Raw genomic sequence first — 11,744 nt, forward strand, 5'->3', positions numbered from 1 at the left:
TCTAAAGAGAAAGTAATTTCCAATCTACCTTGCATTTGCAACAAGAATAAACAAATTTCAAAGACAATTGGTGAATCATATTGGTTTGGATCTACAACAATCTATTTTTTTTCCATGGTCAACTTTATGTAGCACTCTCTTAATGCACTTCCTCTTGTTCTATCAAGATTCTTCTTCTTAAAAATGAAAATTTAAATTCTATGCTAAATAATATTTTTCTAAAATTTTTAATTAGATAAATATCAATATTTTTATATTATTTATTTTTAATTAATTTATTTATTGACTTTAGTATATCTTTGAATATCTTAACATACTTTTATGATTTTTTAATGTAATTTATACATACATACATACATACATATATATATATATATATATATATATATGTATTTACAAGTAGTTCCTTGAACAAAATTAACTATTTTTTTTGCATATTATCCATGACAACGATATGAGTTTACCTATCCTACTTCATGGCTGAAAGCTGTATTGTGTATTTTATTTCTTTCTATTTGTATTATATTTGTATTTGAAAAATATTCTTTGGCTCAAAAAATGCTTCATTTGAATCACACAAGTTCATCTAGTTGTTTTGTATGGAGCATACATTGAATATATGTGCAAGTATTATATCACACCTTTGAATAAATGTATTTATTTCAACAATAAATAAATAAATATATATATATATATATATGTCTGGGCGTAACAACATCATGGCCATGTAAATAACTACATTCGGTTAAAGCATATCTTGTTTAATCCATCATTCAAAAGCACACAAACAAACAAGCAATAAAGTGCTCATGTGATGGCAATCCAAAAAGCAAATCGACCAACACTATATCTCCTTCTCCATCGCCATGCTTTTAATGTATCATTCTCCTTTATCCCAACAAATTGTCTATTACCCAGCAATATCTACCCCTTCAATTGAATTTTGAACAAGACCAGTGTCTTTTAATGAAGAAAGTGAGAATTCCTGTTTGGCCCAAAAGGATCCATAAATTTATAATATCAAACTATTTAAAGAAACACGGAGAAGCCAACAATCTGGAGAATGAAAAAAGACACATCCAGCTCACGACACTTGACAACAAGCTTCAGTCGTGGGCAACGAATGAGGATGAAAAACACAAGGATATTGCCCACGAGTCAACCCAATGAATAAATCGACGTTCATCAATAAGGCGCGACATTCGAGGTGATTGCCCTGATCCTTTATTTATGATTAGTGGGTAATTAGTGGTAAAGCAATGATTAAAGTGAAGCTAATGGGAGAGTAAACCCTAAAAGCGGAGATGGCGAGACGCGGAGGAGCAGGGGATGATGATCGTGGTGGTGGGACACACGCGTTCCGCTGCGGAATTGCGTCACTCAATCGCTTCCACCGAGTGCTACTGCCATCCATCGCTCGCCGTGTTACTGACTGCCCGCCCTTGTGAATGCCTGTTTCACGTGGGAATCGTTTGAGCTACTGCTTTTCAAATTTGGTGGTGGTTTGAGTGGCTGGGAGCTGCAATTTCGGTGTGGATTTCTTCCTGCATTGTGGAGGGCGTTTGCTTTGGGGTTGAGTTTGTATGTCTCTGTGGAGTGAGTCTAATTGGAATGAAACTTTTCGGGGGTTTTTTTGAGATCGTGTGGTGAAATTGTAAGGTCATGGTTTTCAGGAAGTTGGATTGGAAGTTTTGTAGTGATATTTGGGTCTTTTGGGTGTGCATTGCAATTGAGGGTTGAAGTTCGGTGAGCGCCGGCAGCTTTCAACTCGAGGCCAGCTTTTGTGCCGGAATGTGGATGTTCAAGATCGAGGGAGGTATTACATGGAAAGAGTCCCTGCATTGGGTTAATTCATGTTCTGCCTATTGTGGTTTAGAATAGCACGATCTTTGACGATCAGCTGGTTTCACTGCTAATAGGAATTGCTCACCTACTGTGTGTAAGCTCTCTTGATATTTGTCATCAGCTAAGGGTATTGCGCGTGCGCGAGACATTGGCTTCAGAGAAATAGTTACAGCTTTGGTGGTTCCGTTTGTATGTTGTTTCCGTCTTGGACTATCTTCAGTTTCTCTGAATCAAGGCTACTGTAAGTAGCTCATCGTCGGGGCCAACGCACTTCGGAAAACCCCTTCTAGCGCGGATTGGTCGGACCTTTGAGTGGGGTTAATTTAGGTCGTTCGCTAATTCGTATGTCGTCTGGAAGGAACACACGTAGTGCGGTGCAGAAAATAGGGACTTCGGATCTCTTGCAATAAAGCGATGCTGAAGAAAACAGCTCATTCTGTTTTATGTCTTTGAGGCAACCTTTGAGAACTTTTGTTTCTTTTCTTGGTATTCCAGCTTGCTGAACAAGGCTGTTACTTTGCGGGGAATGTTCTCGCCAACCATCGTGTTACGTGGAAATTGGGAGCATGGTTTTTACGTGAAATGTCTATTCATCTGATTGTTGAAGGAGAAGAACGAAGAGAGAAAAGCCAGATGCCTACACTGGGATGCTGGCTCTAACTCGCGCGGAAGAGGAAGGACAACGTTGAGAGACATGCGAGAAGATGTTCAAGTGGTTGACTCCCAAGCTCGGGGGAGTCGAGAATGATCAGGTATGCATATCTTATGTACTGAGTTCTTCAAGCGCCTGTTAGACATGGATACTAGCACCAGGGGTAAGGTAAACGAATGGTATTGAGATGTGAACTCATGCGTTTTTATACCTGTCTTTTTTAGGATTGAAAGGTCTAAAGTTCAATGTTCTAATCAAGTAGCATGGGCTATCTGAGTTTCTTTTATAGAGTGTGGGTTGTGCATTGTCCATTCACTGATTGTACAGACTTTGAGAGTCTGAATTGATAGCTTCGTTTATACCTGGATGCCAAGTCATGGCATCCATTCTAGTTTTTTTTTTTTTTTTTTTTTTTTTTTTTTTTGTGTTTTTACGGTATTAGAGTCACATTTTTTATCCATTTAGCTTCCTACATATTGTAACCTTGTCAGAAAGCAATTGCAGACAGCTGTAGGATTGCTTAGTCATGGATCAACAGTGGTGTCCAGGCCCACAGCTGGAACAAGGAGCCGATTAAGCGATAGATTTGACGTGCTGAATACCGCAAGTATGAGTACCTCCACTGCTGTTGGATCATGTACTGAGCACGTTGTCCAACGCGGAGATTGGCTCTATGATATTGGACGACGCCATAATGTAGACTTGAGGTGAAACTGCGTTGCTGCTAATTTTTCAGTCTTTTCTAATTGATGACTTGATCAATGATATTAAAATCAACATTTCGGTCACGACTATTTTTTTCCCTTATTGTGGCATTCAAACAACTCCAATCCCCAATGATACTAGCAATGCGTAGCATAATCGATTATGCTTTCATAAACATGGCAGTATGCCTTTTGGATGGTCTCAAATATGATGTGAAAGCGAGCAGTAGCTTGTCGTAAATATGTATTTATTTATTTGTTATTTTGTGTTTATTTTTCCTGTGGATCTGTCTCAATTTCTGCACTTGCTGTTCTATAATTCATGAACTTATGTGAATTCTCTTTGACAGGACCCTTCTAATCGCGAACCCCAGTCTGAGAAATCCTGACAGTCTACGTGTGGGCAGCCGGATATCAATACCTAGCGAAAGTGGCTGCTCCACTTCTTCGTCATCTAGTCAGTCACCTGTTCCAAGAGCTAAAGCATGCTCTGAGCACAAGGAGTATTTAACTAGGAGTGCATTTTCATCATTATTGATGAGGCCTGAGATATTCAGTCTCAGCAAAACTTTTGTACTTTTAGGGCGTGTTTTAGGTGCTAGGAATCGGGAGCACAAAGTCCTTGATGGAGAGTCGCTAGTATGGTTAGCACAGAAGTATGGGACCACAGTGAAGGAGCTGAAGAGACTTAACAACATTAAAAACGATGTTATTTACTCTGGCAGGTATGTGATACAGATTAATTATACGTTTTAAGTAGTGAACGAATCGTAGGTGTGCTGTATCAACACCTATTCATTGCCGTCATTTATTTTTAGTACCTTATTCAGTGAATACGTGACAGGAATATGGTATACTTTCATTTACTTTCATTTTTTTTGACAGTTGCAAATTAGTAGGCTCAACTTGAAACGATATTTAACAATCATTCTCACCTGTAGCAGATCTGGCATGAAATTTTGAATATAATATCACTTAATGTCCCACCTCATTCTGACTAAAGGTTTTCGAGCCTCCACAGTATTTTGCAGATAGATCGGCGTAGTGCGGAGCAAGCAGTGCTTGGTCGAAAGGCGAGTGTGCAAGAAAGGAATGCATTGGCTGACGGCGTTTTAGGGAACATCCAGCAACCTCCGAACTGTGTGAAACCAGTAATAAGTGCGTGTCCTCGATCGCAGAGGATGCAGAAAACGTATCCGATTCCCAAACTGAAAACTGTTCGTGTTCGATATGGAGATACCTTAGCTGACATTGCTGCTGGACACGGGTGAGGATCAAATATTCAGAGGTTTTGTCCCCTGGGCTTACCAGAATGTTGATCACGATAGAAAGTTGACAACGTAAGGTTTGGTAGCGTCAATACTGTCAAACTTGCTTCAAAACTTGAATAGAAGGCCAGACATTGTTTGTCCAACACTTTCTCTCTATTTTACTCATATTCAACAGCGTTAAAATCTTTTTATGTGGCTTTTCTGCGTGTGGAATATTTGCGCAGCCTAAGCTCAGAGGAGCTGCAGCGGTTAAACAACTTGCGCAACGAGAAAATTTTTGAGGGCGATGTCTTGGCTGTGTCAGCAGGTACTGTATTTTTTCACAGCTGCTGATTCTACTTTACGGTTTTCTAGCACGCAATGTTTAAGCAAAAGGCTATGATTTATTCACATATGAAATAATTGCCCTTTTTGTTTCAGGTCCATCATCCAGTGAACTTCTGGAGATACGGTCAGGAAGACGACGTACCAATCGGTTACTCTTTTCCAGACAATGTGCTGGTTTTCTACGAAGGCTAGGAGTTGGAGGTCCAGAACAAACTCTTAAACATCAACTCACTACCGGCAATCTGAAACTTGAAGGTTTGCCACCTTCTGTTGTCCATGGGGTTGGATCAATTCCGTTTGAAGATCTAGTTTCTATTTATTTTTTATCTTAATATTCTTGAAATGTGTACTCTGCATGAAATCTCTAGCGTGCAAGGTGTTCTGATATCTTCACCTGCATAGGGTTTTGTAAGTAGGATTGTGGAAATTCTTTTGTACCGCACCATAGGCTTAAATTAAGTTACCAGCCTGGGTCATAAGTTAGTTCTGCTACCTCTTTTGACATAGATAAATGGTTGAGGTTCTGTAACTAACGGGTTAAGCTTTTCAGAATTGGTGGTCTTCGTCATTCTTGATGGAAATACCAACTAGGTCTGTGAACATATCTAGTTTAATCCGGAAGTTATGAGGTTAATCGCTTGCTCTTTTCGAGGCCTATGATCATGGGCCATACGAGTTTTGTTTGGTTCTCTGTTTGAGTTTATGATGTACATACTTGTCATGATTTAAATATTTGTTTCATGTCGTTTCTGTCCACACATTAGGGCGATGGAAAAGGAAGCGGAAGGGTTTTCAGCATACTCAAGATAAATGGATGCGGTTTAGTTCTCCTGTCACAGAGGGGTATGACTACCTCCCTTCTTTTATTTTATCATCAACAATATCATTATGATCATCCTTGACATTTGTGATGGTTAAACTGAACGCTCCCTTTGCATGTCATATTCTCCCTGGATGTTTAATTTACGCTGAATAATAATATGATATTGCAATCAATGATCAGGAATCCCCGTCTTTCCTGTTATATAGCCTACTAAATAGCTGTTTATTCAGCCCATTCCATTTATATGAAGATATTGAGATGGTTGGTTATTTGTAGATTCTAAGAGACTCTTTATTTCTTATGTTGGGAATCAATGCAGTTTTATTAGCAGTACTTATGGCTGGCGTTGGGGTGCATTTCACGAGGTAAAGTGCTCTCTTTGGTCTGAATTCGATTTAGCTTTGCATGCTGTTTCTAGTTGGATTTAAGTGGCGTTTCTTGCCCTGTAAAATGCTCACCGTATCACGAAGCTGTTTGCATGTGCGGCGAAGGATTTTAGGCAATATCATTAGTTTTACCATCTAGACCACTATCACTCTGAAGACTGTCAAAATTGTACTTGTACTTGGAAACACCATTCGACTCACCATATTATTGTACGCACTCGACATCTGCTCAAACTGGTGCTGTACCCTAGCTTAAGGTTTTCAGATTATTTTATTTATTATTTAATTAATTATTTTTTCGCTGGTGAAGGGTGTTGATGTAGCAGCGGATCAAGGAACTCCAATTTTGGCATCAGATAGAGGCACTGTAATATTCGCAGGCTGGAGTGGTGGGTAAGTTTTTCTCATTATCATGATTTGTCCTGCATTGTCTTTTCCACCTCATTTTATTGATCTCATTCGTGTGATTATCCTAAAGATGCGTTTTTCGTAATCTCATCATGTGCATCACACGAATCTTGAAGACATGTGCTCCAGATTGGTTAAACTGGTGGAGTTCTCTTGTTTTCGTTTTTGGCGTTTATGCTCTTTGGTTTGATTTTGAATCTCTGGAAAATTCCTGTTACCATTGATGCGGAGCTCACTTTTTGACCATCTTTAATGCTTCACAGTTACGGGTATTTGGTAACCATTCAGCATGAAGGGGGTTTTGTAACAAGATATGGCCACTGCTGTGCTATTCATTCACGTGTTGGCCAGGTATAGAGCTCATGACTGCTTTACTATTTTGGATGACAACAAGCAGGTTTCATCGCTACTGATATTGTTGTTAGTTCTTTTTTGTTTAATTCTGAATGCTTTGACATGCATTATGGTATGTGGGGTGGTCTGTAGTCCTCATGGTGCGACTTCTAATTATTTTATCTCGTGTGGTTGATTTATCAACAGCAAGTGGTGAAGGGACAACAAATAGCAGCAGTTGGTGCAACAGGACGCGCCACAGGTCCTCATCTACACTTCGAAGGTATACAATTTTTACGACAATACTTGTGTGTATTGTCCTTTTTTGAAAGACTTTTCGTCTGTTTATGCTCATCCTATGCAGCATATGGACGAATGAACATGGTGATAAAACCGCTGCTTACAAGTAGATTCTTCTTTACCCAGGCTTTTGATTTGTAACCATAAAGAAGGAAGAGCGCAATGACCAATCTTACCAGTTTCATTGAAACATGTGTGTGCAGTTCGTAAGAATGGAGAAGCACTTGACCCTTTAAAATGGGTTCAATTATGAGCTGTAGTCTGGCCAAAAGCTTGCCTTTAGAGTGGGTGGTGTACTTCATTTATAGTAATGGTAATGACTTTCGAAGTGTAGGAGCTAGGTTTAGATTCATGTAGTGCTGTGTTTCGTCCCGCTCAAGTGAATCTATGACTGTATGGTCTTCCAAGATGATTCTGCGGGTGCTGTAGTTTGTAGAAAGTTAAGTGGTGTGAGGTGGTGATGAGCTCGTCTAACTTAAATTGGAATGAGGTCGACTTGGCAACAACTAAGGAGCTATCATTAGTGTGTCTGTACAATATTGGGTGACGTTACTGATGTCATGGAAATCAGAAATTCTCATGTTTTTCAATTTCTGAAACTAAATTGACGTGTTTTAGGGTTACTTTTGATACCATTTATTTATGGTTTCAAAAACTTCAAAGCTTCGAAGTTATATTGTTAGAATGAATCATAGAATATCTCATGATCAGGATTAGAGTCCATTTGTTAAGAAAAGGGGTGAATTATCTGCTTGTTCAGTTGAAAAGTAAGTAAATCATGAAACCCTTAGATAGCCATTATCATGACATCCTACGGGATATGTATCATGTTTGTTGAAGATAGTTGTTTTTTTGTATTGTTGTCTCATGGATTTTTTTTTTCGCTTAGCAAAGAGACTATCCTCTACATGTTTTTTTTTTAAACTTTTTCCATTCAACGCACATGGCAACAATGTCCCTCTCTTCTTAATCAATTTTGTCCAAACTAAATTTGGTACATAGTGTTCCTCTCCTCAACAGACTTTGTCCGAACCAAATTTGGTAGTCTATGGAAAGTATTCAACTTCAAGTAAATACTTTTTAGAGTTAAATTACCAGACAAACTCAATCAAGTGAGGAGGTTTTGATCTATTAAAACAATTATTTATTTCTAAACTCTGTAAATTCCGTAAATTCGTATACATTGATCACAAACACAACACAACAAACATGATAATCTCCAACTCAAATCCAGAACGATTTGAACCAATACGATCAACATTATCTGCACTAGTAAGAAAAATCATTGGTTCCATGAAATCCTGTTCCCTAAAACTAAACCTATATCAAACATCCTAATCCTAACCTCAATTCCTTTAACACACAAAAATCATCACCAAGGTCTCTCAATCATCTACATCCCAATAACAGCAAAAATGTCACATGCCCTTTTGTTTCTACAAACAAAGAAAAGAAAGGAAAACATCAGCAAAAGAAAACCAGAAAGCTATATAATCCACACGTTCACAAGATATTACTTCCTAGGGCAGTTAGGGCAGCTCCATGAATCAACACGTGTACACATCGGGCGAGTGTCGGAGAAAAGTAGCTGTAGGGGAAAAAAAGCAAAAGGTAAGGAGCCCCCATACGCTCGGTGCCCGTGAGATGTATGAAAGCCAACCCCGCTGCGTGGAGGGGCTCCCTCCAAGTCTGTCCAGTTCGCTTTCTTGTTCCCAAACCCGAGAACTCTGTCCCCTTCCTCGTCCCCCTCCTCCGTTCCCCAGGAATAGATAGAGTGATCCGCTGCGTGGCCGCAGTCTCGTCTCATCAGTTTGTAGCACTACTTGGAGCTGCTCTTGCTTCCCACAGCGTCGAATCATCGCACTTGACAGTGATTTCCCGAGTTGGGTTTCTGTGTACCGGTGCTGCGAACGTGCTGTGAGAAAATTCCGGCTTCATGGCATTGAGAGCAGCGTCTGTGGGTGCAACAGTGCCTGGAACTTGCAGTTCCGGTTCTGTCGGTGCGTTCTCAGCGTCGAAGGCGTCGGCGTCCAAGTTGTATCAGTCTCAAGGGGTTCAGTTTCGGAAGAGCCTGCGAGGTGACGCTTGCGTGTGCGAGGTTTCGGATCACAATGACGTGGGTGCTGGCGATGCGTCGTCTTGCGCATCAGGTGCCTTGAATTCTCGTGTCTTGTGCTTTGAGCAGCATTTCTGGAGTCCTTGCTTCTCTTGCTGTGGACATTGGCTCGGTAATTCTTGGGTTGTGAGGTGTCTACCGAGTTGAAGCGTTTACGGCTTCGCATTGGTTACCTTATGGTCGCCAGTGAAGATATAGTACGTTCTCGCGACGATCCAAGATATGAAGTGCTTTAGCCAAAGTTAACCTCTGCATTACTTTAATTACACGCCGAATTTAGGATCGTGTCACGGTTAATGAAGCGCTTTATTTCAAAACTCAATTCGGATTCAACTCGATGACAACCCTATACGCGTGGTGCTGAAACCCCTTTAGCTGACAGGATCCGTTACTCCCATAACAATTTCGTCAGGCTGTGTGTCGGCGTTTTTACTTGATCAGTAACATCCAAAGTTTGCATGAAATGTTTTGTCTTGTAACGAATTATCTGGATCAAGCACCTCGTTTTGTGGTGCATTTAAGGTAAATCTTTACTGTGAGATTTTTGCTGTATTCGACTAGTCGAGTAGGTACCTGACCTGTGTGGAATGTGAATTCGGAGCACAGGGCTAAGACTTTGAATGATATGAATGGCAGAGAAGCGTGGAGGACTGCGTCAGGCTATGGCTGCAGCGCTAGCCGCCGCTGCTGTGCTGGGAACAAGCACAGATTCGTTGGCTGACTTGAATTCCTTAGAGGCTAATACGCGGGGGGAATTCGGAATTGGTTCAGCAGTCCAATTCGGTTCCGCGGATCTGAAGTACGTGAAATTGCAACGTGCTCTCAAATTTTATTCGTTTAGGAACTGCCATTCTCACGTTCCAATTTAGGATGAGGACTTGGATATTTTTTTCCTCTTGATCAATCGCATATCTGTTTCAAGTTGCATTAAACATTATTGCATTTGGACTTGTCTCTGTAGAAAAACGCAACATGCCAATGAGAATTTCAGGCGAGGCAACTTCACGTCCGCGGACATGAAAGAAGCCAACTTCAGTAACAGCACTTTCAATGGGGCCTACTTGGAGAAGGCCGTTGCGTACAGAACCAACTTCTCAGGTATAAAACATTTTCAACAGTAGTTGAAATTGTGATAGTGGTGACGAGGTAGCAATTGGACCGCGAATTAGTTTCCGCCAGTTTTTGAAGTGGTCTAAACGGATCAGAGGTCCTGAATTTTACAGGAAATATGGCCGGCAACAGTTTTGTTAATCATCAGAGCTCTCTCTGAGCCCTTGGTCTAAAGCTTTGCCTAATGTGATGCAGGTGCTGATCTCAGCGACACTCTTATGGATCGCATGGTGAGTAAATCACACATCATTGATTTTGGATTATACACCATGAACTTATAACTGTTCTACAGGTCCTTTTAGAATTAACACTTGGTGAGTTTGTAGGTCTTGAACGAGGCAAATCTGAGCAACGCACTGTTGGTTAGGGCAGTGCTGACAAGAAGCGATCTGGGATCGGCTATTATCGAAGGTGCTGATTTCAGTGACGCCGTGTTGGACCTCACTCAGAAGCAGGCATGTCCTCTCCTTCGTCCTATTCTTCCATTTTGTTACGATAAAATCCGAGTCCCTACCATGTCTTACTTCGAAGTTGTTTCCTGTTCGATTCTGAAGTTTAAAAGTAAATAGTAGCTTGAGGTTGAAAACCTAATGGTGATGAATGGCGATTGTCCTGAATCTCCAGGCATTGTGCAAGTACGCGAGTGGAACGAACCCAGTTACCGGCATGAGCACTCGGAAGAGTTTGGGTTGCGGTAACGCTAGGCGCAATGCCTACGGCTCGCCGTCTTCCCCAGAGCTTAGTGCACCACCTCCGATCTTGCTGGACAAGAACGGTTTCTGCGACAACTCGACTGGCAAGTGCGACCGTCAGGGCGATTACTAAACCCATGTTTATCTCGGCAGTATTCATGGAAGCTTGCATATTTCAAACTCAGCATGTAAAATCGAGCGTGGAGGATCATTGTTGCATACAACGGAGTGCGGACATGAGGTATTGGTAGACTTGATTTTGCTATAGTCTTCCTCAGGACCTAAGTTATGTGTGGTGTGAGGCAGGAAAATGCTTTCGAGTTGCAAACAGTGGAATAGTATGAGGAGGATGAATTCTCCATTGCAGTTCGGATTTAGTACCTCAGCCTGTGTCTCACGTGTATGATATGTACTTCGCTAACTATTATTTAAAAGTGATGATTTGATCTGATTATTGAATGTCTACAAGCAAATGGGTTGATTGGTAACGTGGTTGAACTGTTCCCATCTTGAAACTGGTACGTGTGAGGTTGGAGAACACTTGTAAAGCTATGACTGTTATGCATTCTGCACGCTCTGTGTAGATCGATCAATCCTGTGCCGTGTTGCCAAGTCTAAAATTCATACCTGTGAAGCTGTTGTAGGCAGACTCTCCGCAATTCTACATAAAATTGCCTCATGGTGTTTTTTTCTACGTGAATACTTACCTGTCCTTGACCACTTCCTCATCTGTTCGAAATCCTTTACTACGATAAATATGTACATACTCAACACGCA

General features: G+C 40.8%; 2 protein-coding genes across 16 annotated transcripts; both read left to right on the forward strand.

The window, feature by feature from the left end:
* The first annotated feature begins 1,334 nt into the window (after positions 1-1,334).
* Positions 1,335-7,672, forward strand: LOC112274300 (uncharacterized). Of its 15 annotated transcripts, none has more exons than XM_090245749.1 (14): positions 1,335-1,530; positions 1,743-1,816; positions 2,341-2,597; positions 3,046-3,204; positions 3,552-3,926; positions 4,223-4,468; positions 4,697-4,779; positions 4,893-5,054; positions 5,564-5,642; positions 5,942-5,987; positions 6,319-6,401; positions 6,680-6,767; positions 6,957-7,032; positions 7,253-7,672. In XM_090245749.1, exons 3-14 carry the CDS (start codon positions 2,590-2,592, stop codon positions 7,300-7,302), a joined length of 1,455 nt encoding a protein of 484 aa, XP_090101875.1. In that variant the 5' UTR covers positions 1,335-1,530; positions 1,743-1,816; positions 2,341-2,589; the 3' UTR covers positions 7,303-7,672. The 15 variants fall into 15 exon arrangements, 14 of the variants coding, with proteins under 14 accessions (XP_090101875.1, XP_090101873.1, XP_090101879.1 ...); XM_090245753.1 differs by having other exon boundaries at positions 1,354-1,530; positions 2,453-2,597; positions 3,036-3,204; XR_002967384.3 differs by having other exon boundaries at positions 1,388-1,530; positions 3,002-3,204; positions 6,319-6,397.
* Positions 7,673-8,856: 1,184 nt separating this feature from the next.
* Positions 8,857-11,421, forward strand: LOC112274597 (thylakoid lumenal protein TL20.3, chloroplastic). Its single transcript, XM_024504267.3, has 6 exons — positions 8,857-9,199; positions 9,802-9,964; positions 10,127-10,263; positions 10,471-10,505; positions 10,602-10,730; positions 10,900-11,421. The coding sequence occupies exons 1-6, from the start codon at positions 8,986-8,988 to the stop codon at positions 11,098-11,100; spliced, it is 879 nt and encodes a 292-aa protein (XP_024360035.1). The 5' UTR covers positions 8,857-8,985; the 3' UTR covers positions 11,101-11,421.
* Positions 11,422-11,744: the final 323 nt, after the last annotated feature.

The sequence above is a fragment of the Physcomitrium patens genome, chromosome 21, assembly GCF_059467195.1.
Source record: "Physcomitrium patens ecotype Gransden chromosome 21, ASM5946719v1, whole genome shotgun sequence".
Taxonomy (NCBI): domain Eukaryota; kingdom Viridiplantae; phylum Streptophyta; class Bryopsida; order Funariales; family Funariaceae; genus Physcomitrium; species Physcomitrium patens.

Coding starts and splice junctions, on each gene's coding strand:
- LOC112274597 (XM_024504267.3), top strand. CDS start 8,986: ATGGCATTGAGAGCAGCGTCTGTGGGTGCAACAGTGCCTGGAACTTGC. Junction 9,965..10,126: donor TTCGGTTCCGCGGATCTGAA/GTACGTGAAATT, acceptor TTGTCTCTGTAG/AAAAACGCAACATGCCAATG. Junction 10,731..10,899: donor TGGACCTCACTCAGAAGCAG/GCATGTCCTCTC, acceptor CTGAATCTCCAG/GCATTGTGCAAGTACGCGAG.
- LOC112274300 (XM_090245747.1), top strand. CDS start 2,550: ATGTTCAAGTGGTTGACTCCCAAGCTCGGGGGAGTCGAGAATGATCAG. Junction 3,205..3,551: donor CGCCATAATGTAGACTTGAG/GTGAAACTGCGT, acceptor TCTCTTTGACAG/GACCCTTCTAATCGCGAACC. Junction 4,780..4,892: donor TGTCTTGGCTGTGTCAGCAG/GTACTGTATTTT, acceptor TTTTTGTTTCAG/GTCCATCATCCAGTGAACTT.